Source organism: Chiloscyllium plagiosum, unplaced genomic scaffold (assembly GCF_037043375.1).
Source record: "Chiloscyllium plagiosum isolate Xiang-an unplaced genomic scaffold, Cpla_swu_hap1 HiC_scaffold_13, whole genome shotgun sequence".
Classification (NCBI taxonomy): Eukaryota; Metazoa; Chordata; class Chondrichthyes; order Orectolobiformes; family Hemiscylliidae; genus Chiloscyllium; species Chiloscyllium plagiosum.
Window position 1 is genome coordinate 90,927,313 of NW_028270151.1, and position 21,199 is coordinate 90,948,511.

The 21,199-nt window shown below is 40.8% G+C and overlaps 1 protein-coding gene across 8 annotated transcripts in view; it reads right to left on the bottom strand.

Moving 5' to 3' along the window:
• The window catches only part of cep63 (centrosomal protein 63), a 112,783-nt gene that overhangs the window by 41,037 nt on the left and 50,547 nt on the right, over positions 1–21,199 (bottom strand). For 7 of the 8 annotated variants that reach the window (XM_087993909.1, XM_087993910.1, XM_043701675.2 and 4 more), the window contains one exon: positions 9,884–10,138. The exons of the other annotated variant lie outside the window; for it this stretch is intronic. In XM_087993909.1, coding sequence (XP_087850035.1) covers positions 9,884–10,138 — 255 coding nt within the window. The remainder of the gene's footprint in view (positions 1–9,883; positions 10,139–21,199) is intronic. 8 annotated transcript variants of the gene reach the window in all.

A 21,199-nucleotide genomic window follows, 5' to 3' on the forward strand; every position in this document is an offset into this window, starting at 1 on the left:
GATGATAGTAAAATACAGGGTATGAAGGTGAGTTTGATCTTAGATAGAATTAAAGGTCAGCACAACATCGAAGGCCGAACAGCCTATACTGTGTTGCACTGTTCTATGTTACCATTGTGCCGCCACCTCTCCCTTCATGTACAACTCAGATTGTAAATAATTGTGGCTACAATACTGATCTTTGCATCTTGCAAGTATTAATAACCTGTCAAACTGAAATTGCCCCATTTATTTCTAATTTATTTTGTCATTCAATCCCTTACCCATGCTTATATGTTACCCTCAACCAAATGAACTCTTACCTTAGGACATAGAACAGTAGGCACAGTACAGGCCCTTTGGCCCACAATGTTGTGCTGAGGATTTGTCTTAATCTAAGATCATTCTAACCTACATACCCTCAACTTACTGCCGTCCATGTGCATGTCCACTCGCTTAAATGTCCCCAATGTCTCTGACTTTACTACCACCACTGGCAGTGCATTCCACTCACCCACCACACTCTGCATAAAGAACCTACCTCTGACGTCTCCTCTATACCTTCCTCCAATCACTTTAAAATTATGACCCCTTGTGACAGCCATTTCTGCCCTGGGGGAAGTCTCTGGCTATCTACTCTATCATGCTTCTCATTACCTTGTACACCTCTATCAAGTCACCGCTCTTCCTTCTTCTCACCAGTGTGAAAAGCCTAACCTCACTCAACCTCTCTTCATAAGACAAGCCCTTCAATCCGGACAGCATCCTGTTAAAGTCTCCTCTACACCCTCTGTAAAGAATCTACATCTTTCCTATGATGAGGCGACCAGAACTGGACACAATATTCCAAGTGTGGTCTGAACAGAGTTTTATAGAGATGCAGCAAAACCTTGTGGCTCTTGAATTCAATTCCTCTGTTAATGAAAGCCAAAACATCATAAGCCCTCTTAACAACCGTCAACTTGGGTGGCAGCTTGGAGGAATCTATGTACGTGCACCCCAAGATCCCTCTGTTCCTCCACACTGCCAAGAATCCTGTCTTTAACCCTGTATTCAGCATTCAAATTGGATCTTCCAAAATGAACTCCATCTGCCACTTCTCAGCCCAGCTCTGCATCCTGTCAATGTCTTGTTGTAGCCTGCAACAGCCCTTGACACTATCTACAACACCAGTGACCTTTGCATCATCGGCAATACCAGGAAACAGGCAGATGGGCTACCGTCAGGGGACGGAAAGGAAATAGGCAGGCAGTGCAGGAATCCTTCATGACTGTTCCCCTCAACATAGTGTTTTGGATACTGTTGGGGGGATGACTTACCAGGGGTAAGCAATGGGGTACAGGTCTCTGGCACAGAGTCTGTCCTTGCTGCTCAGAAATGGAGGGAGGACAGCATTAGTCATTGGGGACTCCATAGTTAGGGAAAAGACAGGAGATTCTGTGGGAACAAGAGAGAGTCAAGTTTGGTGTGTTGCCTCCCAAGTGCAAAATTCCATGATGTCTTGGATCGTGTTTTCAGGATCCTTAAGGGAGAGGGTGAACAGCCCCAAGTCGTGTTCCACATAGGCACCAATGACATAGGTAGGAAAAGGGATGGGAATGTAAGGCAGAAATTCAAGGAGATAGGGTGGAAGCTGAAAGCTAGAACAAACAGAGTTGTTATCTCTGGTTTGTTACCCATGCCACGTGCTAATGAGGCGAGGAATAGGGAGAGAGAGCAATTGAACACGTGGCTACAGGAATGATGCAGGAGGGAGGGTTTCGTCCACCTGGATAACTGGGGCTCATTCCGGGTTAGGTGTGACCTCTACAAACGAGATGGTCTATACCTGAACCAGAGGGGTACCAATATTCTGGGGGGAAATTTGCTAATGCTCTTTGGGAGGGTTTAAACTAATTCAGCAGGGGGGATGAGAACCTGAATTGTAGCTCCACTGTACAGGAGGTTGAGAGTAGTGAGGTCATAAATAAGGTTTCAAGGTTGCAAGAGTGTACCGACAGGCAGTAAGGTGGTTTGAAGTGTGTCTACTTCAATGCCAGGAGCATATGGAATAAGGCGAGTGAACTTGCAGCTTGGATTGGTACCTGGGACTTTGATGTTGTGGCCATTTTGGAGACATGGGTAGAGCAGGGACAGGAATTGTTGTTGCAGGGTCCGGGGTTTAGATGTTTCAGTAAAAACTGGGAAGGTGGTAAAAGAGGGGGAACGTGAGGCATTATTAGTGAAGGATAGGATTACAGTGGCAGAAAGGACATTTGATGAGGACTCATCTAATGAGGGAGTATTGGCTGAGGTTAGCATGAGGAAAGGAGAGGTCACCCTGTTGGGAATTTTTTATAGGCCTCCGAATAGTTCCAGAGATGTAGAGGATAGGCTTGCAAAGACGATTCTGGATAGGAGCGAGAGTAACAGGATGGTTGTTATGGGCAACTTTTAACTTTCCAAATATTGACTGGAAATGTTATAGTTTGAGTACCTTAGATGGGTCGGTTTTTCTCTAATGTGTGCAGGAGGGCTTCCTGACACAGTATGTAGATAGGTCAGCAAGGGGCGAGGCATCATTAGATTTGGTACTGGGTAATGAACCAGGTGTTAGATTTGGAGGTAGGTGAGCACTTTGGTGATAGTGACCACAATTTGATTACGTTTACTTTAGCGATGGAAAGGGATACGTATATACCACATGGCAAGAATTATAGCTGGGGGAAAGGCAATTATGATACAATTAGGCAAGATTAAGGATGCATAGGATGAGGAAGGTAACTGGAGGGGATGGGCACAGTTGAAATGTGGAGCTTGTTCAAGGAAGAGCGACTGCGTGTCCTTGATAAGTTATCTTCCTGTCAGGCAAGGAGGAAATGGCCGAGCGAGGGAACTGTGGTTTACTAAAATCTCTTCTCAAGCGGAAGAAGGAGGCGTATGTACAGATGAGACATGAAGGCTCAGTTAGGGTACGTGAGAGTTACAAGTTAGCCAGGAAGGACTTAAAGAGAGAGCCAACAAGAGCCAGGAGAGAATATGGGAAATCTTTGGCAGGTAGGATCAAGGAAAACCCTAAAGCTTTCTACAGGAATGTCAGGAATAAAAGAATGACTAGAGTAAGAGTATGGCCAATAGTGGGAAGTTGTGCGTGGAGTCCGAAGAGATAGCTGAGGAGCTAAATGAATATCTTTCATCAGTATTCATACAGGAAAAAGACAATGTGATCGAGAATTCTAAGATACAGGCTATTAGACTAGATGGGATTGAGGTTCGTAAGGAGATGTTAGCAATTCTGGCAAGTGTGAAAGTAGATGTCCCCTGGGCCGGATGGGATCTATCCTAGGATTCTCTGGGAAGCCAGGTAAGAGATTGCTGAGTCTTTGGCTTTGATTTTTATGTCATCATTGTCTCCAGGAATAGTGCCAGAAGACTGGAGAACAGCAAATGCTGTTCTCTTGTTCAAGAAGGGAAGTAGAGACAACCCTGATAATTATAGACAAGTGAGCCTTACTTCAATTGTGGGTGAAGTGTTTATGGAAAGGATTACAAGAGATAAGATTTATAATCATCTAGAAAGGAATAATTTGATGAGGGATAGTCAACAGGGCTTTGTGAAGGGTAGGTCGTGCCCCACAAACTTTACTGAGTTCTTTGAGAAGGTGACCAAACAGGCGGATGAGGGCAAAGCGGTTGATGTGGTGTATATGGATTTCAGTAAGGGATTTGATAAGGTGCCCCACAGTAGGCTACTGCACAAAATACAGAGGCATGGGATTGAGGGTGATTTAGCAGTTTGGATCAGAAATTGGCTAGCTGAAAGACAATAGAGTGTGTGACTGATGGGAAATGCTAATCCTGGAGTTCAGTTAGTAGTGGATCTGTTTTGGGGACACTGCTGTTTGATATTTTTATAAATGACCTAGGTGAGGGCGTGTAAGGATTGGTTAGTAAATTTGCAGATGACATTAAGGTCAATGGAGTTGTGGACAGTGCGGAAGGATATCGATGAGCTGCAGAGCTGGGCTGAGAGGTGACAAATGGAGTTTAATGCAGAAAAATGTGAGGTGATTCACTTTGGAAGGAGTAAAGGAATAAAGAGTACTGGGCTAATGGTAAGATACTTAGTAGTGTGCATGAGCAGAGAGATCTTGATGTCAATGTGCATAGATCCCTGAAAGTTGCCACCCAGGTCATTAGGGTTATTAAGAAGGTGTACGGCGTGTTAGCTTTTATTGGTAGAGGAATTCTGTTTCAAAGCCACAAGGTCATGATGCAGGTGTACAAAACCCTGGTTGGGCCACACTTGGCATATGGCGTACTGTTCTGGTCACCTCATTATAGGAAGGACATGGAAACTTTGGAAAGGGTACAGAGGAGATTTACCAGGATGCTGCCTGGTATGGAGGGAAGGTCTTATGAAGAAATGCTGAGGGACTTGAGACTGTTTTCATTAGAGAGAAGAAAGTTAAGAGGTGACTTAATAGAGACATACAAGATGATCAGAAGATTATATATGGTGGACACCTTGGATTGAGATGGCCTACACAAGGGGACGTAGCTTTAAATTGAGGGATGATAGATACAGGGCAGATATCAGACAGAAGGATCTTTACTCAGAGCAGCAAGGGCGTGGAATGCCCTGCCTCCAAAAGTAGTAGACCTGCCAACTTGGAGGGCATTTAAATGGTTATTGGATAAATATATGGATGATAATGGAATAGTATAGGGCTTCAGAGTGGTTTTATAGGTCGGCGCAACATCGAGAGCTGAAGGGCCTGTACTGCACTGTAATCTTCTATGTTCTATAATGGAGAAGGCCTTGGGATTTTCCTTAATCTTACTTGCCAAGCTTTTTTTCATTTCCCCTTGTAGCTCTCTAAATAAATCCAATTCTTTCAACAATAGCAACAAATCCACTTTCTGTGTTAGTAACAGCTCTACAGAAACAAATTAATTGCTTTTCAAAAGGCACTACAATACTTACTTCCATAGCCCTTCCCAGTAATTACAAATCTTTGATCTTTGAGTGTTAAAAACTCTAGCTTTTACTGCTGGGAAATACTTGTGTGGAGGTATAATTTGCCATAATGCCAAAATCCAAACCCCAAAAATCGCTGAATAAACTGCTGACACATTATGGAAAGATTTGGCAGGTAAGATAAAAATGGGCAATAGGTAAGAAACCAGGAGCTCCACTGTACCAAGAATATATCATTACAAAGTGAGAAAGAGACCAGTCAATCTCCCAGATCTAATTCACTATTCAGACCCCAATTCCATAACCCTCAAGAAAAACCTATCAAGCTCAGATTTGATATTTTCAGCTGCCCTCCAGCGAAACAAAAGAAACTTGTCAAGAAAAAGCAGAAGAAAATCAGGAAGGAGAAAATGAAAATGAAAGAGGAACAATCTGCATTAATGCAAAATTAGAGCTTATTGCTTTAACAAGATATCAAAATCATACATTATCAATGTTCAAAACCATGGAATTTAAAAATTAAGTCGAGGATCATTAATAATCATGATCTGAACGTTTTAGGTGTTTGTGTCTGTAATAAAGGTTGCTCCAATAAAATGATGAGTCAAGGTTAATCATTTTGTAGGACGTGGCATAAAGCCTGTTAACACAAAAGTAAAAAAATTACTTTTATATTGTGGAAGCCTTTCATACCTCAATTTCATAGCAACATGAAATCACAGAGGCACACTTGTCAGCATTTACACAGGTACTGGATAAAACAGGAAAGCTCACAAACCCAACATGCTCTCAAAACATTTAAAATTTGATCCTTTTAAAATTATGTTAAAATTTAGTGGAGTTTGATAATGTACAAAACTCAAAATCAGGAACTGGGCTTCAAGTTGCACATTTACAAAAGCTTGCATTTACATACTGTCTTTCCAACTTCAGTCATTACTTGTGTTACTAACAATGCAAGCAGCAAACTCCTATAAATAGCAACACGTTTGTTAGCAATCATCTCTTTTAGTGAGTTCTTTGAGGGATAAATATTGGACAGGATATTGGGGAGAACTCCACTGCTGTTTCAATTTAGTGCCACAAGACCTGTTATATCTACCAAAAAAGCAGATAGGGCATTAGAGTAAATGTTAGACCCGAAAGATAGTACATCCAACAATGCAGTACTCCCTTTTTACTGCACTAACTGCGTGGGCTGGGCATTGCATTTTAAATCACTGGCGGCGAGACGACAATCAATTGACACACACAAGATGACTCCTGAAACTAAATTACAATGAATATATTTTTAGTTCCTACAGGACAATGTTTCCAATGGCAGCACAATCCTCTTAGATCACCACCTGATGTCATTCTCCATGTATAAGCCCAACCATGAAGTGCACCATGAAGTGAAATCAACTGTGCATTCATGTTCAACAGAAGGCATAGCATAGAGTTACTAGGCCAATGGCAGAGCTTGGCTGAATGGACAGATGTAGATAAAAGGAACATTGAACGATGGGAAATAGTTCAGGACAACATTTAATGTCAAATGTCAAAGAAGTGACAGTCCAAACATTAGCTGAACCACATGAATCCAAAAGGTTCCACATGATTACAAACCATTTGAATATCCTGGGCTGGGAGGGAAAGGGTGGGGGGTTGGATTTAACATCAGTCAAGCTTCCTGCTCACTATTCAAAGCTTGTTGCAAAGCTCTGAACATGGGCACCTGGTCAGAACAGTGAGAGAGACTTGCACGTGATGACTTAAACAGCCTACCACCCATTACATAGGCACCCATTACGTGACAAGAAAACATGTGGGCAAGGTAACAAAGTATAATCATTGCCCACTTTCTTTAGGTTTATATAATTTTGTAAACTGCAAGGGACAAATGGAATTGTACAAAACAAAAGAAGGAACGATCCCAAACAATAACTCAGAATGAACTGAAGTATTAGATCACATTCTAGGCACTTCACTTTAGGATGTGAAACCTTTAGAGAGGGTGCAGAATGATTCCAGGAATGATCAAAAACCAGCCTAACTGAACTTTGAGAAGCTGAGATTATTTTCCTTCAAAAACGTTTGCAGGAGATTTGATTAAGATGCTCACAATCCTGAGGGATCTAGATTATTTAGAGAAACAATTATGTCATCAGCAAGCTTGGAGATGTTACATTTAGTTCCTTCAACTATCATTAACATATATTGTGAATAGCTCGGGTCTCACTAATCGCTATCTGTAATTTGGAAAAGGATCTGTTTATTCCAACTCTTTGTTTCCTGTCTGCCAACCAGTTCTCTAACTATACCAATACACGACCTCCAATTCCATCTTCTTCAACCCTATGACTCTAATGTTACATGCTAATCACTTTTGAAGGATCTTATCGAAAGTCTTCTGAAACTCCAAGTAAACCACATGCACCTGCTCTTCCTTATCGATTTCTTTAGTTACATTCTCAAAATATTCCAACATATTTGCCAAGCACGATTCCTCTTTCATGGGATTAAGCATCGTGTCACACAACAGATCCAAGCTTGTTGGTGAGACAGAAACCAAGACAACTTTTCTTTGTAGATAGAGTTTATTGCTTACTCAGTCTTTTAACTACTTCTCCATACCAACGCCTAGAATATTTGTCTCTAGATTACTAGTCCTGTTATTTTAGCACTTCTCCAATAAAACTAACAAAATATGGATGAAGATGTTATCTTTAAAGTGTTATATTAATAAACATTAATGGTGTCTGTACATGCAGCAAGAACGTACAGGGAATAAAATAGCAACACACCCAACTCAGCTTCAGTTTTAAAAAATCAGCTCAAGCTACTGTCATTTCTTGGTTGCCCTGTCAGACACACATACCTTGATCTTGCATTGAATCAGGAATTTTAACCATTTGTTTGTCAAATCTGAGAGAGACACTCACAAACAACGTGTTCAGACATTTTGGACATGATTACACATGAAAGAAGTGAAACTATCACTGTATTCTAACAGATGAAAGGCTTAACAGACAATCAATTTTTCAATGTATAATTTCAGTTACATCACACTGTAAATTTTTTGCTATAAATTCTGTGTTACGATCGAGCCCTCCACTATCACCTGATAGTGTCGCTCCGAAAGCTAGTGTGCTTCCAATTAAACCTGTTGGACTATAACCTGGTGTTGTGTGATTTTTAACTTTAGACATTTTGGAGACATCTTTGGAACAAATAGGACTTAAACCCAAGTCTTCTGGCTCAGACATAGGATCTCCACCATTATGCTACAAGATCTTGGTGATCATATTTGGAAAAGCTTTCATTTTTGCTTGTGCAAAGCCCCTTTAAGACTAAAGTGTGCCAGGGATATACTGAAAAAGGGTTAATCGATTACCTGACTATGACATTAAGATCTAAGAAATACCTATAGGTCAGAAGGTTTCAAGTCCCATCTGTGCCAAAGGTGTGTCATAACAAGAGTAAACATGTTAAATTTTTTAAAAATTAGGTTCAAGAAATGTCTACATTTCCTGGGATTAGCATGGGGGAATAACAGCCAAGAAGGATAAATTGTTAGGTAACTGCAGCCTGTGTTTTCTGTTTGACACATGAAAACATTATTGCTGTTTCCACTTTACCAGACCCACCAGACTACTTAATGGGTCAGAGAAAGGGCTTTCTTGAATGTTGTGTGTCATCATGAACTGATGTGACCCAAATCAGAGATATTTCATAGACATCCACCTTGATAGTGCAGACTTTGGATGGATATGACTGTTGGTGAATGTGGCTCAATGGTCAAAGTGGGATGTCAGAAAGCCCTCAGAGTGAAGACCTACTTGGATAAAATGTGAGATTGCAAGTGTTACGCAAAAAGTAAATGGTAGTTCTTGTAATTACACATCTTTGCTGTGTTAACTACTAGTGACATTTACCTATTTATTTGGAAAATCCTGATAAAAGCTTTAAAGTGTATTGCTTTTAGTGGTTTATTACAGTCGAAGATTTTAAAAAGTAAAATGTTGTCCATCAGTTTTTTTTCCCCTATTGGTGGCATGGAGACTTCTCTCTTTTTGAATGTTATCAATTGTTCAGTTGACAGCCATTACATACACTAAGTATGAAGCAAGGTTATTGTTGAAAAGGTTATTACATCAAATTGCCTTGAATTATAAACCCATCCACTAATTCAACTAAAAGGACTTTGGATATTCAACCTGATATGGATGTGCTACAATTCCAAAGAGTTGGAACTCTTGTTTCCTTAGATTTTGTTCCCATAGTAATAAAACACTTTTTTTTTTAAATGAAACTTGTTTAGCTGCTCCAATACAATAATGCTGTAGGTGTAGACCACTCTTAAATTTTCAAGCCAGAAGTAACAAGTCTTTGTTTCATAGCTTCCAGCATTGAAACTGCAAAACGTAACCTGCAATGACTGCTTGTACTCAAATTTTAGGGGTATTACTAATGTGATCATGATTGCCTTTTAATAACACATCTTGAGAGAACACAAACAGGGTGTATCCTATTGCTACCAAGTGTACATGCCTGCATCATCAAAAAAAGGCTGTACACCCCTTCTTTCCACTGGACTCTACTTGAAAGCGAAATGTTTCTTATTACTCCAAACCCATAATAATGGAAACACAAAGATTTCTAATACAGAAGGAGGACAATGGATTAAATATCAGAGTGCAATACTCCTTACATTGGACTATGGTTTGCTACATAAGTTAACTTCCAATCAGAAAATTAGCCACATTCAATCAATTTCAAGCTCTGGACCCAGCTTTCTGCAAAATACTTTAACAGCTCCTTTTGTTATTTTAAAATTCACTATGGCCCAATCATTTCCGTGGGAGAGCAAACTTGATTTCAATTTGTAAGTAGATTTTAAAGTACTGCAATTTTTCACAAAGGGAAATAACTTATATCACAATTAAATTTGAATGCTCCAACCTGTATGAGTTGCTGCAATTGTTGCAGTTCTTCCTGCAAAAGTCGTTGTCCCTCTTTAAGTTGCTGGTTCGCACCCTTCAGTTCATCCACTGTCATGTTCAGCCTCTCCATAGTCATGTCATTTACACAGATTGTGTCATTGGCTCGTTCCAACTGGCTCCTCAGGTGCTGCATTTCTGATTGGTTGGTTAGCTCAGTCTGCTCAATGAGCTGTTTCTGACCATTGAGCTGAGTCTGATATTTTACAGTCTGTTGCTGATGAAGGACACAAACAGAAGGAAAGCACAAATACAGAAACAGGAGAAGGCCTCAGAACAACTCAGGCAAGAGCAAGTGCACAGATGGAACTGAAATTATACCAGCTGGGCAATTAAAATAATCACTATATTCAGGTCAAATCACAGCAGAATGCTCCACGCAGTGTAATGAGTCAAACAGCCCACATCACTTACAATGCACACAGGAAAGTCTTGCAGAGAGATGTTATTTAAGGGGAAAACAAAGTGTTCAGAACTTGTCTCCATCAAAAATAGAAATTAAGACCATTTTACATTTTTATTTAGTCACATGTTCAAATCACAGGTGTAAAGGTTTTCTGGTTGGTGGTGAGGTGCAGCAGGGCAGGATTTCTAGGCAGTGTTTTGAGAGCGGAATCACTGATGGGCTGTGCAACTGCAGCTTTTCTGAAAAAGTCAATTCAACAGGGAGCAGCAGCACAGGTGTTTGAATGTACATCACACGACACCAGGCTATAGTGCAACTGATCAATCAGAAGCTTTCAGAGCACTGCTCCTTTGTCAGGTCAAGTGTAGCCAATTTAATTTTAAATCCCTTCAAACATTGCTCAAATTTCATGACAGATATTCATGAGCAATCAACAAATCGTGATACTGCTTTCTGAAGTGTAGGAAACAACAAGCTTTCCGTGGCAAACCAAAGGAATAAAGTATAACCCAACCTTTAACTTAGCCTCCTTAGCTTCTAACATTGGCAGACAGAAATAAGGGACCTGGTGCCCATGAAGTCTGCTGTACTGAGCACAAGGAACACTTTTGAATATTTTTCTCATACAAATTTCAGCTCCTGTCTTTGCTCTTTTCATTGTCTGCAACTCTGCTCATTTCTATTTCCCAGACTCCAGGTCTTGCCCATCAGTTACACCATGTTTTCTGCCAAAAGAAAATTCATACGGTGGCTGCTGAAATTTTGGTCTACTATTCAATTGCTTCATGTTTAAAGAAATCTGTTCTTTCTAGAACTGCCCTCCCTTTACTGTTACCTGCTGAGCTTCAAGATTTCAGGATTGGCTTCTCAGCTTTACCTGGATAGAAGGCTTTCTTTTCCTGGGCTGAAGGTCATTCCTCCATTTGCTTCTCAGCCTTACTTTGACTTCCACTTTCACTATTGCTTTGCACTGAACTCTCACTCACTGCTGACTTCCCTCTATTCCAGCATCTGATTTGTTTTGGGGGGTTAGTTTATTCTTCTTCCACTGTGAATTTTCCATTAGCTCTGACCTGTTGCTTTAGGCTCCCATTCTGTTCCAGATTAACTCTTGTCACCTTTCTGGGTTGAAGAAGCTGCTCTTACTCCTATAGTTAGTGCTGATCAGATGTGCTTCTTGGCTCCTTTCAGCTGCTATTGCGACCAGCTCCCTCAATTGCACCCGTGCTGGTATAAAAGATTTGAAGTCAATACTTGTCATTCTTGCTTTCAAATCCGTCCATGCCTCACCCAACCCTCTCAGTGTAACTTCTACCAAACTATAACCCTTCGAAATATTTTCACTCCACTGATTCTGATCTCAAGCATCATCAACTTCAAGCACTCTCTCCTCCCTGGCTGAGACTTCAGGCACATGGGCTCCAAGATCTAGCTTTCTTTGCTTCTCTTTCCAAGTTTAACATACTTCTTAAGACCCATCTTGCATGACCTATTATTTCATGTAACTATGGTGTTGGTTCACAATATGGCTTTCCTTTCACAACGACTATTCTAAACACATCCAGCATTCTGTTTTCTTCTTTAGGGTCCCTTTCAGCCTTTTCATTCCTATGCTCTCATATTCTTATTACCCAGTCATGACCTTTCATTTTACCCTTCGTAGTGCCCTAATTCCTTGCCACAACACACCAGCTCCTTTATCTCTCTAATCTCCTGACCAAGGTGTTGACCTTGGCTCTTCTGCAGAATCTTAAAGGAGCCTGCCACAACAGGGCCCTGCATTTAAGGAAAGGTACACTGGCAATGGAGGCAGTTGGAGAACGTTCACTAGCTTGATTCTAGATATGCAGTGACTGTCTTCTGAAGAGTGGTTGAGTAGGAAGGGCCTATACTCATTGCAGGTGAGAAGAATGAAAGATGACCATATTGAAACATACAAGATTCTTACTAGATTTAACAGAGTAGCTGCAGAGAGCATAATCTCAGACTAAATGGTCACATAGTTGAGAAGGAATGAAAAGAAACTGTTTCTCTCAAATGGTCACATACCCCTGAATATTTAGTTTCTAGCTTTGATCTCCTTGTAATGGTTTCAAGAACATATTCATTTATTTGCATTTGTGCTATTAATTCATTTATTTCTTTCCAAATATTATACACATTGATTTTGTCTTTTTACCTTTCCCTACCATTCCCTTACCTCTGTGACTCTACTTACTGCTGTTTTGCTATCTTTGTCTACTCTGTTCCTTCCTTTCCCATTCTGGGTATCGTTATCCAAATAACTGTGCTGTAAAAATATCATTTCCTCTACCTTCCTAACCTTACATTTCTCATTTCCAAAAATGTCCTCCCACTCTAATTAGAGTACTAATAACACCAAGGTCATGGGTTCATTCCCACACTGACCAAGTATCGGATGAGGTTCGCATGTGGTAGGTTCGTACTTGCAGGCACTGTGTTTACGGTGGCTCAGCAATTAGCCTTACAGCACCAGGGACTTGGATTTGATCCCAGCTTCTGGTGTCTGTGTGGAGTTTGCACATTCTCCCTGTGTCTGCGTGGGTTTCCTCTGGGTGCTCTGGTTTCCTCCCACAGTGCAAAGAATGTGCAGGTTAGGTAATTTGGCCATGCTAAATTGCCCATAGTGTTCATGGATGCGTAGGTTAGGTGCATTAGTAAATATAGAGTAATAGGGTAGGGGAACGGGTCTGGGTGGGTTCCTCTTTGGAGGGTTGGCGTGGACTTGTTGGGCTAAAGGGCCTATTTCCACACTGTAGGAATTCTATCTTCTATCTATAAGATTTAAAGGTATCTCTACAGCTTAGTTATTTGACTTTCCAGGACACTGCTCCCAGCATGACTCCCTTCTACTCCAGTACAAGTTCCCATGCCCACGAACTGTGACCCATTCATCCCATACCAATTTCTGAGCCACACATTTAACTCCTTCAGTTTCTTTACCCAAGCCTATTTGCCAGTGGGTCAGGTAGCAAGCCTGACATTACGACCTTGAACATTCTGCTTTTTAACTTAGATTCTCACTGTTCAAATTCTTTCAGCAGAATTTCCTTTCTAGTCCTATCAATGTACCTGGTACCAACGTGGATGACTCTTCCCTCCCTCCTCCAAGATTTTCTCCAGCCTCAACGAGATGTCCTTAACACTGGCACTGGCATGGCAACCTTCAGGATTCCTGCTTACAATTGCAGAGAAACGTATCTGTCCCCTAACACAACAATATTCCTATTTTCTCCTCTCCAACTGAATAGTTCCCTATACCAAGGTTTTTTGGTTAGTTTGCATATCCTCCCTACAGTCCCACCGTCATCCACACAGCTTGCAAGAATTTTGTAACCATTGAACAACTGCGGAGGCAAAGGCTCCTCAATTATAACCCCAAGGTTCTCATACCTGCCTCATGTGCAGGCACACCCTCCTTCCTGATCACAGACTAATTCTGAATTACTTACTCTGAAGGGTATGACCGATCTATGAAGCAAGGTGTTCAGATAATTTTCTCCTTCCCTAATGTAGTGCCGTGTCTGCAGCTCAGACCCCAGCTCTTCATTTGGGATCCAAAGTTCTTCAGGCTGCAAACATTTGGTATAGATGTGGTCACTCTGGATCACATTGCTGTCCAGCAACCCCCACAAGTTGTAGTAATAACATGTCACCTTTTCAGCCATCACGATCGCATTGGATTTAGTTTATAAATTAATAATTCTAAATTTCTTGATCTTTACACTTTAACGTAATACTTTGTTTCTGTAAAACGTAAAGGTGACTGGTATCAAGTTTAGCAGCTATTTTTAAGAAAGAGGCAAAAAAACAGTGTTTACGGTGGAAGATCTTAATTTTACTTTAAATACAATAAATATTCACCAGTTCTATTTGCCTCAGCTTCTTTCCCTGCATTCACATGCTGTGGCTTGTAACATTACTCTGCAGCTGATCTTACTACAAATCAGCCTCTCAGACTGGCCTTTCATCCTCCCCCAATAACCTCTCATTCTGGAGACTTTATTTCTTGTAGACATCTCACTGAAAAGCACCTCTTTCCCCTTTGCATCAAATTTTCACTTTAGACCAAATTTCCAAGATTATACATACTCACTCAACCTTTATCTCACTCTGCTGAAATTTCCCCACATTGACTGCGTCCCTTATTCACCAAATTCTTAAGTAACTGTTGATCTGTTCAACGTCCTCATTGTGACCAAAGTAGAACCTTTATTCTCTCCCTTGCTGACTGTAGCTTCCTATAACTGGGCTGCTGATAATGCCAACGACTGTGAAAGGATACAGCAAGATATAGATAGATTGGTGACTTGGGCACAGAAATGGCAATTTGAATTTAATCCAGACAAATGGGAAGTGAAGCATTTTGGAGGATCAAATTTAGGCGTGAATTATACAGTAAATATGCAAAAGCTTTAGTAACATTAACATACTGACAGATCTGGGAGTGTAAATCCACAGAACCCGAAAAGTGGCAACATAGGTGGCCAAGGTGATTAAGGAGGCATATGGCACACTTGCCTTCATCAGCCAGGGCATGAAGTACAAGAGTTGGCAAACCACGTTGCAGCTGTACAAAAGCCTTGTTAGGCTGCACTTGAAGTATTATGCGCAGTTTAGGTCGCCATGCTACAACGAATCTTTGGGGAGAGTGCAGAGAAGGTTCACCAGAATGTTGTCTGGTCTCGAGCGTATTGGCTACAAGGAAAGGTTAAAAAGACTAGGATTGTTTGCACTGGAAAGACAGTGGCTGAAAGGAGACCTGAAAAAGGTCTACAAAATTATGAGAGACTTTTTCTCAGGGTTGAAGTTTCAATTACAAGGGGGCACAGGTTCAAGGTGAGAAGGGGAAAGTTTGAAAGAGATATGCAAGGGAACAGAGAGTTGTAGGAGTCTGGAACACATTGCCAGAAGAAGTGGTGAAAGGAGGCACGTTGGCTACATTTAAAAGGCATCTGGATGGTTGCATGAAAGGGAGGGAATAGAGGGATATGGAGCGAGTAAGGGCAGAAAGTTTGTTTTTTAGTTTAGATTAGATTAGATTCCCTACAGTGTGGAAATAGGCCCCTCGGCCCAACAAGTCCACACCCACCCTCCGAAGAGTAACCCACTCTCCTCTGACTAATGCACCTAGCACTATGGATAATTTAGCATGGCCAATTCACTTGACCTGCACATCTTTGGATTGTGTAGTTAGGGTATGATGATCGGCACAGGCTTGGAGGGCTGAATGGCTTTATTCTTTTTGTTCTTTTGTAACAGCTACTCATCTTTACTTCAAGCCTAAGGCGTGCAGACTACAGTATCCTTAGCACAAAGTCTACTTGATTATACATCACCAGATCTATTTGGACCATAACAATTATCCGGCCTTGCTTTCCTTCAACAAAACCAATGACTGGTCTTGAGTCATCTGGATAGTAAAGATGACACCAACTGATTAGTCCAAAATCTACCATCTTCTTAAGCCCCTCTTCTACCGCCACATGCAACAAGTACAGGATAATCAGGATTGAGACCATTTTCTAAGCTTCCGCTTCCCTTGCTCAGCAAACTAAACAGAAATCACCTCCCTTGCACTGATCTGACTTGTTTGTTTAAATTCTGTCTCTGCATCTTTCCAGGCACTCTCTATGTTTACATTATCCTTAGTATGTATACTCACTTTTGCTCTGTATTGTTTAATTTTTCTGGTTAACAAATATGTATCAGCTCAAGATAAACTAATTGAGCACGGATGGCCAGTTGTGAAGGAAAATTCCAAATTGCAATGATCTGTAGAACTGATTCTGAATGTGCGGCTACTGAAATTTTAGACTATGCCTCCTGATCTTTGAATCCGCAACCAGTGCAAAGAGTTTTATGTATCTATCTAACCAGTTCCCACTAATATTTTGAAAACTTTAATCTGATCATCCCATCTGCCATGTCGCTCTAACAATATATCCTGCCACTTTCAATGATCAAGAGTTGCACATGAACTCACTGGACACTATGCCATTTAGTCTATATTGATTCTCCATGACCTTCCAGCCAAAAGGCATCACTACAATTCCCTCTGCCACTTGACTGCCCATTCTGTCAGCTCACGTCCTTTTGCAGTCAATAGTTTCCTCCTCACTTTTTGCCACGTCTTCAAGTTTGACATCATTGCTATTTTAGTCTAATAGTCAAGGTGTCCCCAGGAATTTGCTTCTTAAATAGTCTAATTTTCACCTATTGACCAATATAGAGTAATAAAAAATCAAAATATTTTGTAAAAACAGTTAGAATCAGCAACTGAATAATGCCTTTGCACGTTGGTCCAATTGTGCCCACCCTCTGATCCCAGTCCACCTGAAGACTAAACTTGATGTTGAATCCATGTTAGGTGATATTAGCTAATCTAACTTTATTGCTTGAAACATTTCTTTAAAAGGTACTTTTCTTATTTGGGGCTGATAAACTATTGCACCTCTGTGCTGCCAGACAAAGAAAATATATTAATTTAATTGAGCTATTTACACTGAATGGAGATGAGTACTCAAGATTTCAACAACAAATATTTTGAACACTTAGTAACTGTACACATACTGTTGTTCCTTCTGGACCAGGAGGCCTGGGTTCATGTCCCGCCAGAGTTTTGTACTAACATCTCTCACAGGTTGACTAGATAATAATCTACTTACTATTGATAAATAATAAATTTAAAAGGTTTTGGTTAATAAGAACTTCAAAAACAGATGTGGTTAACCCACTGAGCCTTTCAGTAATAGAACTTCAGGAATATAGGGAATCAGTTTCAGAGGAAGCTTGAGTAATAAGTAGTCTTAAGAGGTATTAGAATTAGTTTCACATAAAGGGAAATTGGGATACAGAATGCATTATGCAAAGCAGTTCTTAGCAAAGTCTGGCCACATGCAGCTTTTAAAAATGGGGAACTCAAACACTCGAGGGGCAAATTTTGGACAGTCACAATCAACATGATTCCAGCACAGTTATGCTCCAGTCGTGTACTGCAATATTTGTGACTCACCACCAAAGGAGGTTTATTACAGTCACTTTCCAGAATGCTTCCCCATTCAGCTGTTTAGTTCCTTGTAGCTAAAGGGAGTGCAGACATTCATAAGAGAATGACTCTTCCGATTGACTGCTCTTTCCAAATCCTGTTTACTTGTTCTCCTGGTACTACCTGTTCTTTACTGCTCACTCACTGGGAGTGTCAGTAGCAGTACTTAACATAACCTTAAAACAATTTCATAATCAATAGCCTCAGGCATTTAATTTCCTACAAAGAATCTTATTAGAAACAATCCAGTAATTAATCATGTCAATGAGTTGTATTTTCAAGCAGAATCACAGATGTGGGCTAAGCAACCATTATTCAAGGTATCACTCTTTTCTCTGCCCTTGCGTTTAAGCATCTAATCATGGATTAATGCAATTCCATTTTAAAGACTTCAGAACTGCACTGCAGCAAACAATTCTCATGTTAATTACATGGCTTTAAAAATGTACTGTCTCAGCCACAAGTTATGGCTTCAAATGTTTAAAAGTGATATGTAGACTATTAATGCTCAAATGTAGTGTCACGGAGATATACAGCAGAAAAAAATATGGCTCTTCAGCCCATCATATCAGTGTTGGCCAAAAAACCACCTAACTATTCAAATTCCGTTTATAGCACTTGGCCCATAGCCCTCTATGCCATGGCATTGCAAGTGCACATCTAAGCACTTCTTCAAGCTTATGAGTGTTTCTGTGTCTACCATCCTTACAGGCAGTGATTTTCAGATTCCCACCACGCTGTGGGCAAAAACGTTTTACCTTCTGGCCCTTACTGTAATTCTATGCCCATTGGTCATTGATCCCTCAAATAAAGAGAAAGGTTCCTCCCTGTCAACCTTACCTACGTCTCTCATAAGTTTACATGGCAATCATGTCTCTCCTCTGCTCAAGGGAAAACAACCCCAAATTCTTCTTCATAACTGAAACTCTCCAACCCAGGCAGCATCCTAGTAAATCTCCTCTGCATTCTCTTCAATACTATCACGTACGTCCTATATTGTGGATTCCTGAACTGCACATAATATTCTAGCTGTGTCCAACCAATTTTTTATGCAGTTCCAGCAAAACCTTTCTGCTCTTGAACACTGCGGCTTTTGTAATAAAGGCGAGTATCTTATGTGCCTTCTTAACCACTTTATTGACTTGTCCTGATATCTTAAGGGACCAGTGAACATACACACCAAGGTCCTTCTGATATTCAGTGCTTCCCAGGCACCTTCTATTCATCATGTATTCCCTTGCCTTGTTTGTCTTGCCCAAGTGCATCACCTCACATTTATCCAGACTGAATTTCATTTGCCACTGATCAGCCATCTATATCTTCCTGTAATCTAAGGCAATCTAAATCCTCCTCATTTATCAACCCACAAATTTTCTTTCCATCCTACATTCAAAGATTCATACAATGCAGAAAAGGCCCTCTGGCCCATTGCGTCTGCACCAACATAACCAACACTAAATCCCAATTTCCTGCACTTGTCCCATAGCATTGAATGTTATCATATTTCAAGCGCTCATCCAAATTTTTTTTTTAATAGTTATAAGGTTTTCGGCTCTCCAGTACCTTCTCAGGCAGTGCATTCCGGATTCCTACCACCCACTAAGTATTTTTTCCCAAATCCCCTCTGAAAGTCTTGCCCCATGTCCTCGCATGATTGATCCCTCAGCGAAGGGGGACAAGGTGCTCTCTATTCGCCATGTCCACGTGCCTCATAATCTTATACACCTCAATAATGTCCCCCTCAGTCTTCTCTGCTCCAAAGAAAACAATTCAAACCTATAGCTCAACTTCTCCATCCCAGGGAACATCTTGGTGAACCTCTTCTGTACCCCCACCAGTGCTATCACATCCTTCCTGTAGTGATGCAACCAGAAGTGCAAACAGTACTCCAATTATGGTCTAACCGATTCTCTGTACAACTCCAACATTACCTCCTTGCTCTCATACTCTATGCCACTGCTCAGGACAGTAAGTGTCTCATATCTTTCTTAACTATCCTATTCACATGCTTTCTACCACTACACTTTATGTCCAATGACTAAGTCAGTTTCTGATCCATCTCGCTATGTTTCCCTCAGTTTCACTTCTCAATTAGTCTTCCATGTGGGACTATGTCAAAAGCTTTGCTAAAATCCATATAAACAATATCAACAGAACTTCCCTCATCTACATACCATCATATTTCAAAAAATTCTAACAAATTTGTTAGGCATGACCTCCCTTGGACCAAGCCATGCTGATGATCCTTAATTAACCCATGCCTTTCCTAGTGGGTATTAATTCGCTCCTTCAGAATTTTCTCCCAATAGTTCCCTACCATTGACGGGAGATTAATCTCTATCACCCTTCCTGAAAGGTGGAACCACGTTAGCTGACCTCCAGTCCTCTGGCACTTCCCTCCTGGCCAGAGGGGAATTAATAATTTGTCAGAGCCCCTGCAATTTCCTGCCTCACCTCCCATAGCAGCCTGGAATATATTTCATCAGAGCCAGGAGATTGTGTTTTTAAGCCTGTCAGAGCCTCAAATATCTCCCCATTTTCTATGTCAAACTGTGCAAGTTCCTCATAGTACCTTTTCCTGAATTCTATAGTTACATTCTCCTTTTCCAGAGCGAAGACCAAAGAGAAGTTTTTATTCAACACTCTTCCAACATCCTGTGGCTTACCCCCTTGGTCCCTAATGGGATCTACTCTTTCCATGGTTAACCTCTTCTCTTTAATTCATGGCTACACCATTTACAAAAACACTCCTTAATCATCACCCTCTGCTTCCTGTCACTCAGCCAATTGTGGATCTAATTTGCCAAATTTCCTTGTATCCCTTGGGCTCTTACCTTTCCTATCAGCATCCTATGCAAGACCTTAGAAAAGGTCTTGCTGAAGTCCAAGTAGACAAATCAAAAGCACTGCCCTCATCTGCACACCTGATCACGTCTTCAAAAAATTCAATCAAGTTGGTTAGGCATGAACTCCCCTTGACCAAACCACGCTGACGGTTCTTGATTACTCCCCGACTCGCCACATGTAGATTAGTTCTATCCCTCAGAATTGCTTCCACTAATTTCTCCACCACTGAGGTTAGACTGACCAGCCTACAGTTTCTTGGTTTATCCAATGCTCCCTTCTTGAACAACAATACCACATTTGCTATCTCTCCACCACCTCTCCTGCGACCAGAAAAGAATTGAAAGTTTTTGCAAGTACCCCTTGCCTTACTTAACATCTGGCCCTGGAGATTCATCTACCTTTAAACCTGCCAGACCACTCTATCTATGCTCATTTCTTTAATTATATCACTGGCCTTCTCTCTGATTTCTATATCAGAAGCGTCCCTCTGACCAGCGAATACGAACACAAAGTTCACATCATAAATCATGTTATAATCACTATTTAGAGCAAACTTCAGGATGCCTGAATATTTAGTTTTGTTGGAATTCATACAATAAATTGTGTATAAGTAGGGCTACAAAGAGAGGCTAAAAGGAAGGTTAGGTGAGCATGCAATGGTCTACTTAATGAAACAAAGTGGAAACACAAAATTGTCCATTTTGAAGTAGTACATTCATGAAATGGAGAGATTTTAGAGCTCTAAGAAGCAGAGAATTCTGGTGTTCTTGTGCCTAAATCACAAAAGGTTGGTGTGCAGGTGCAGCAATTTGAAACCTAATACAATGTTATTACTTACTGTGAGAGGAAGTGAATAGCAAAGTAGGGAAGTTATGCTTCAGTTACACAGGGCAATACTAAGACCACATGTGGACTACATTTTACAGTATTATTTTCTTTATGCAAGAAATACATTG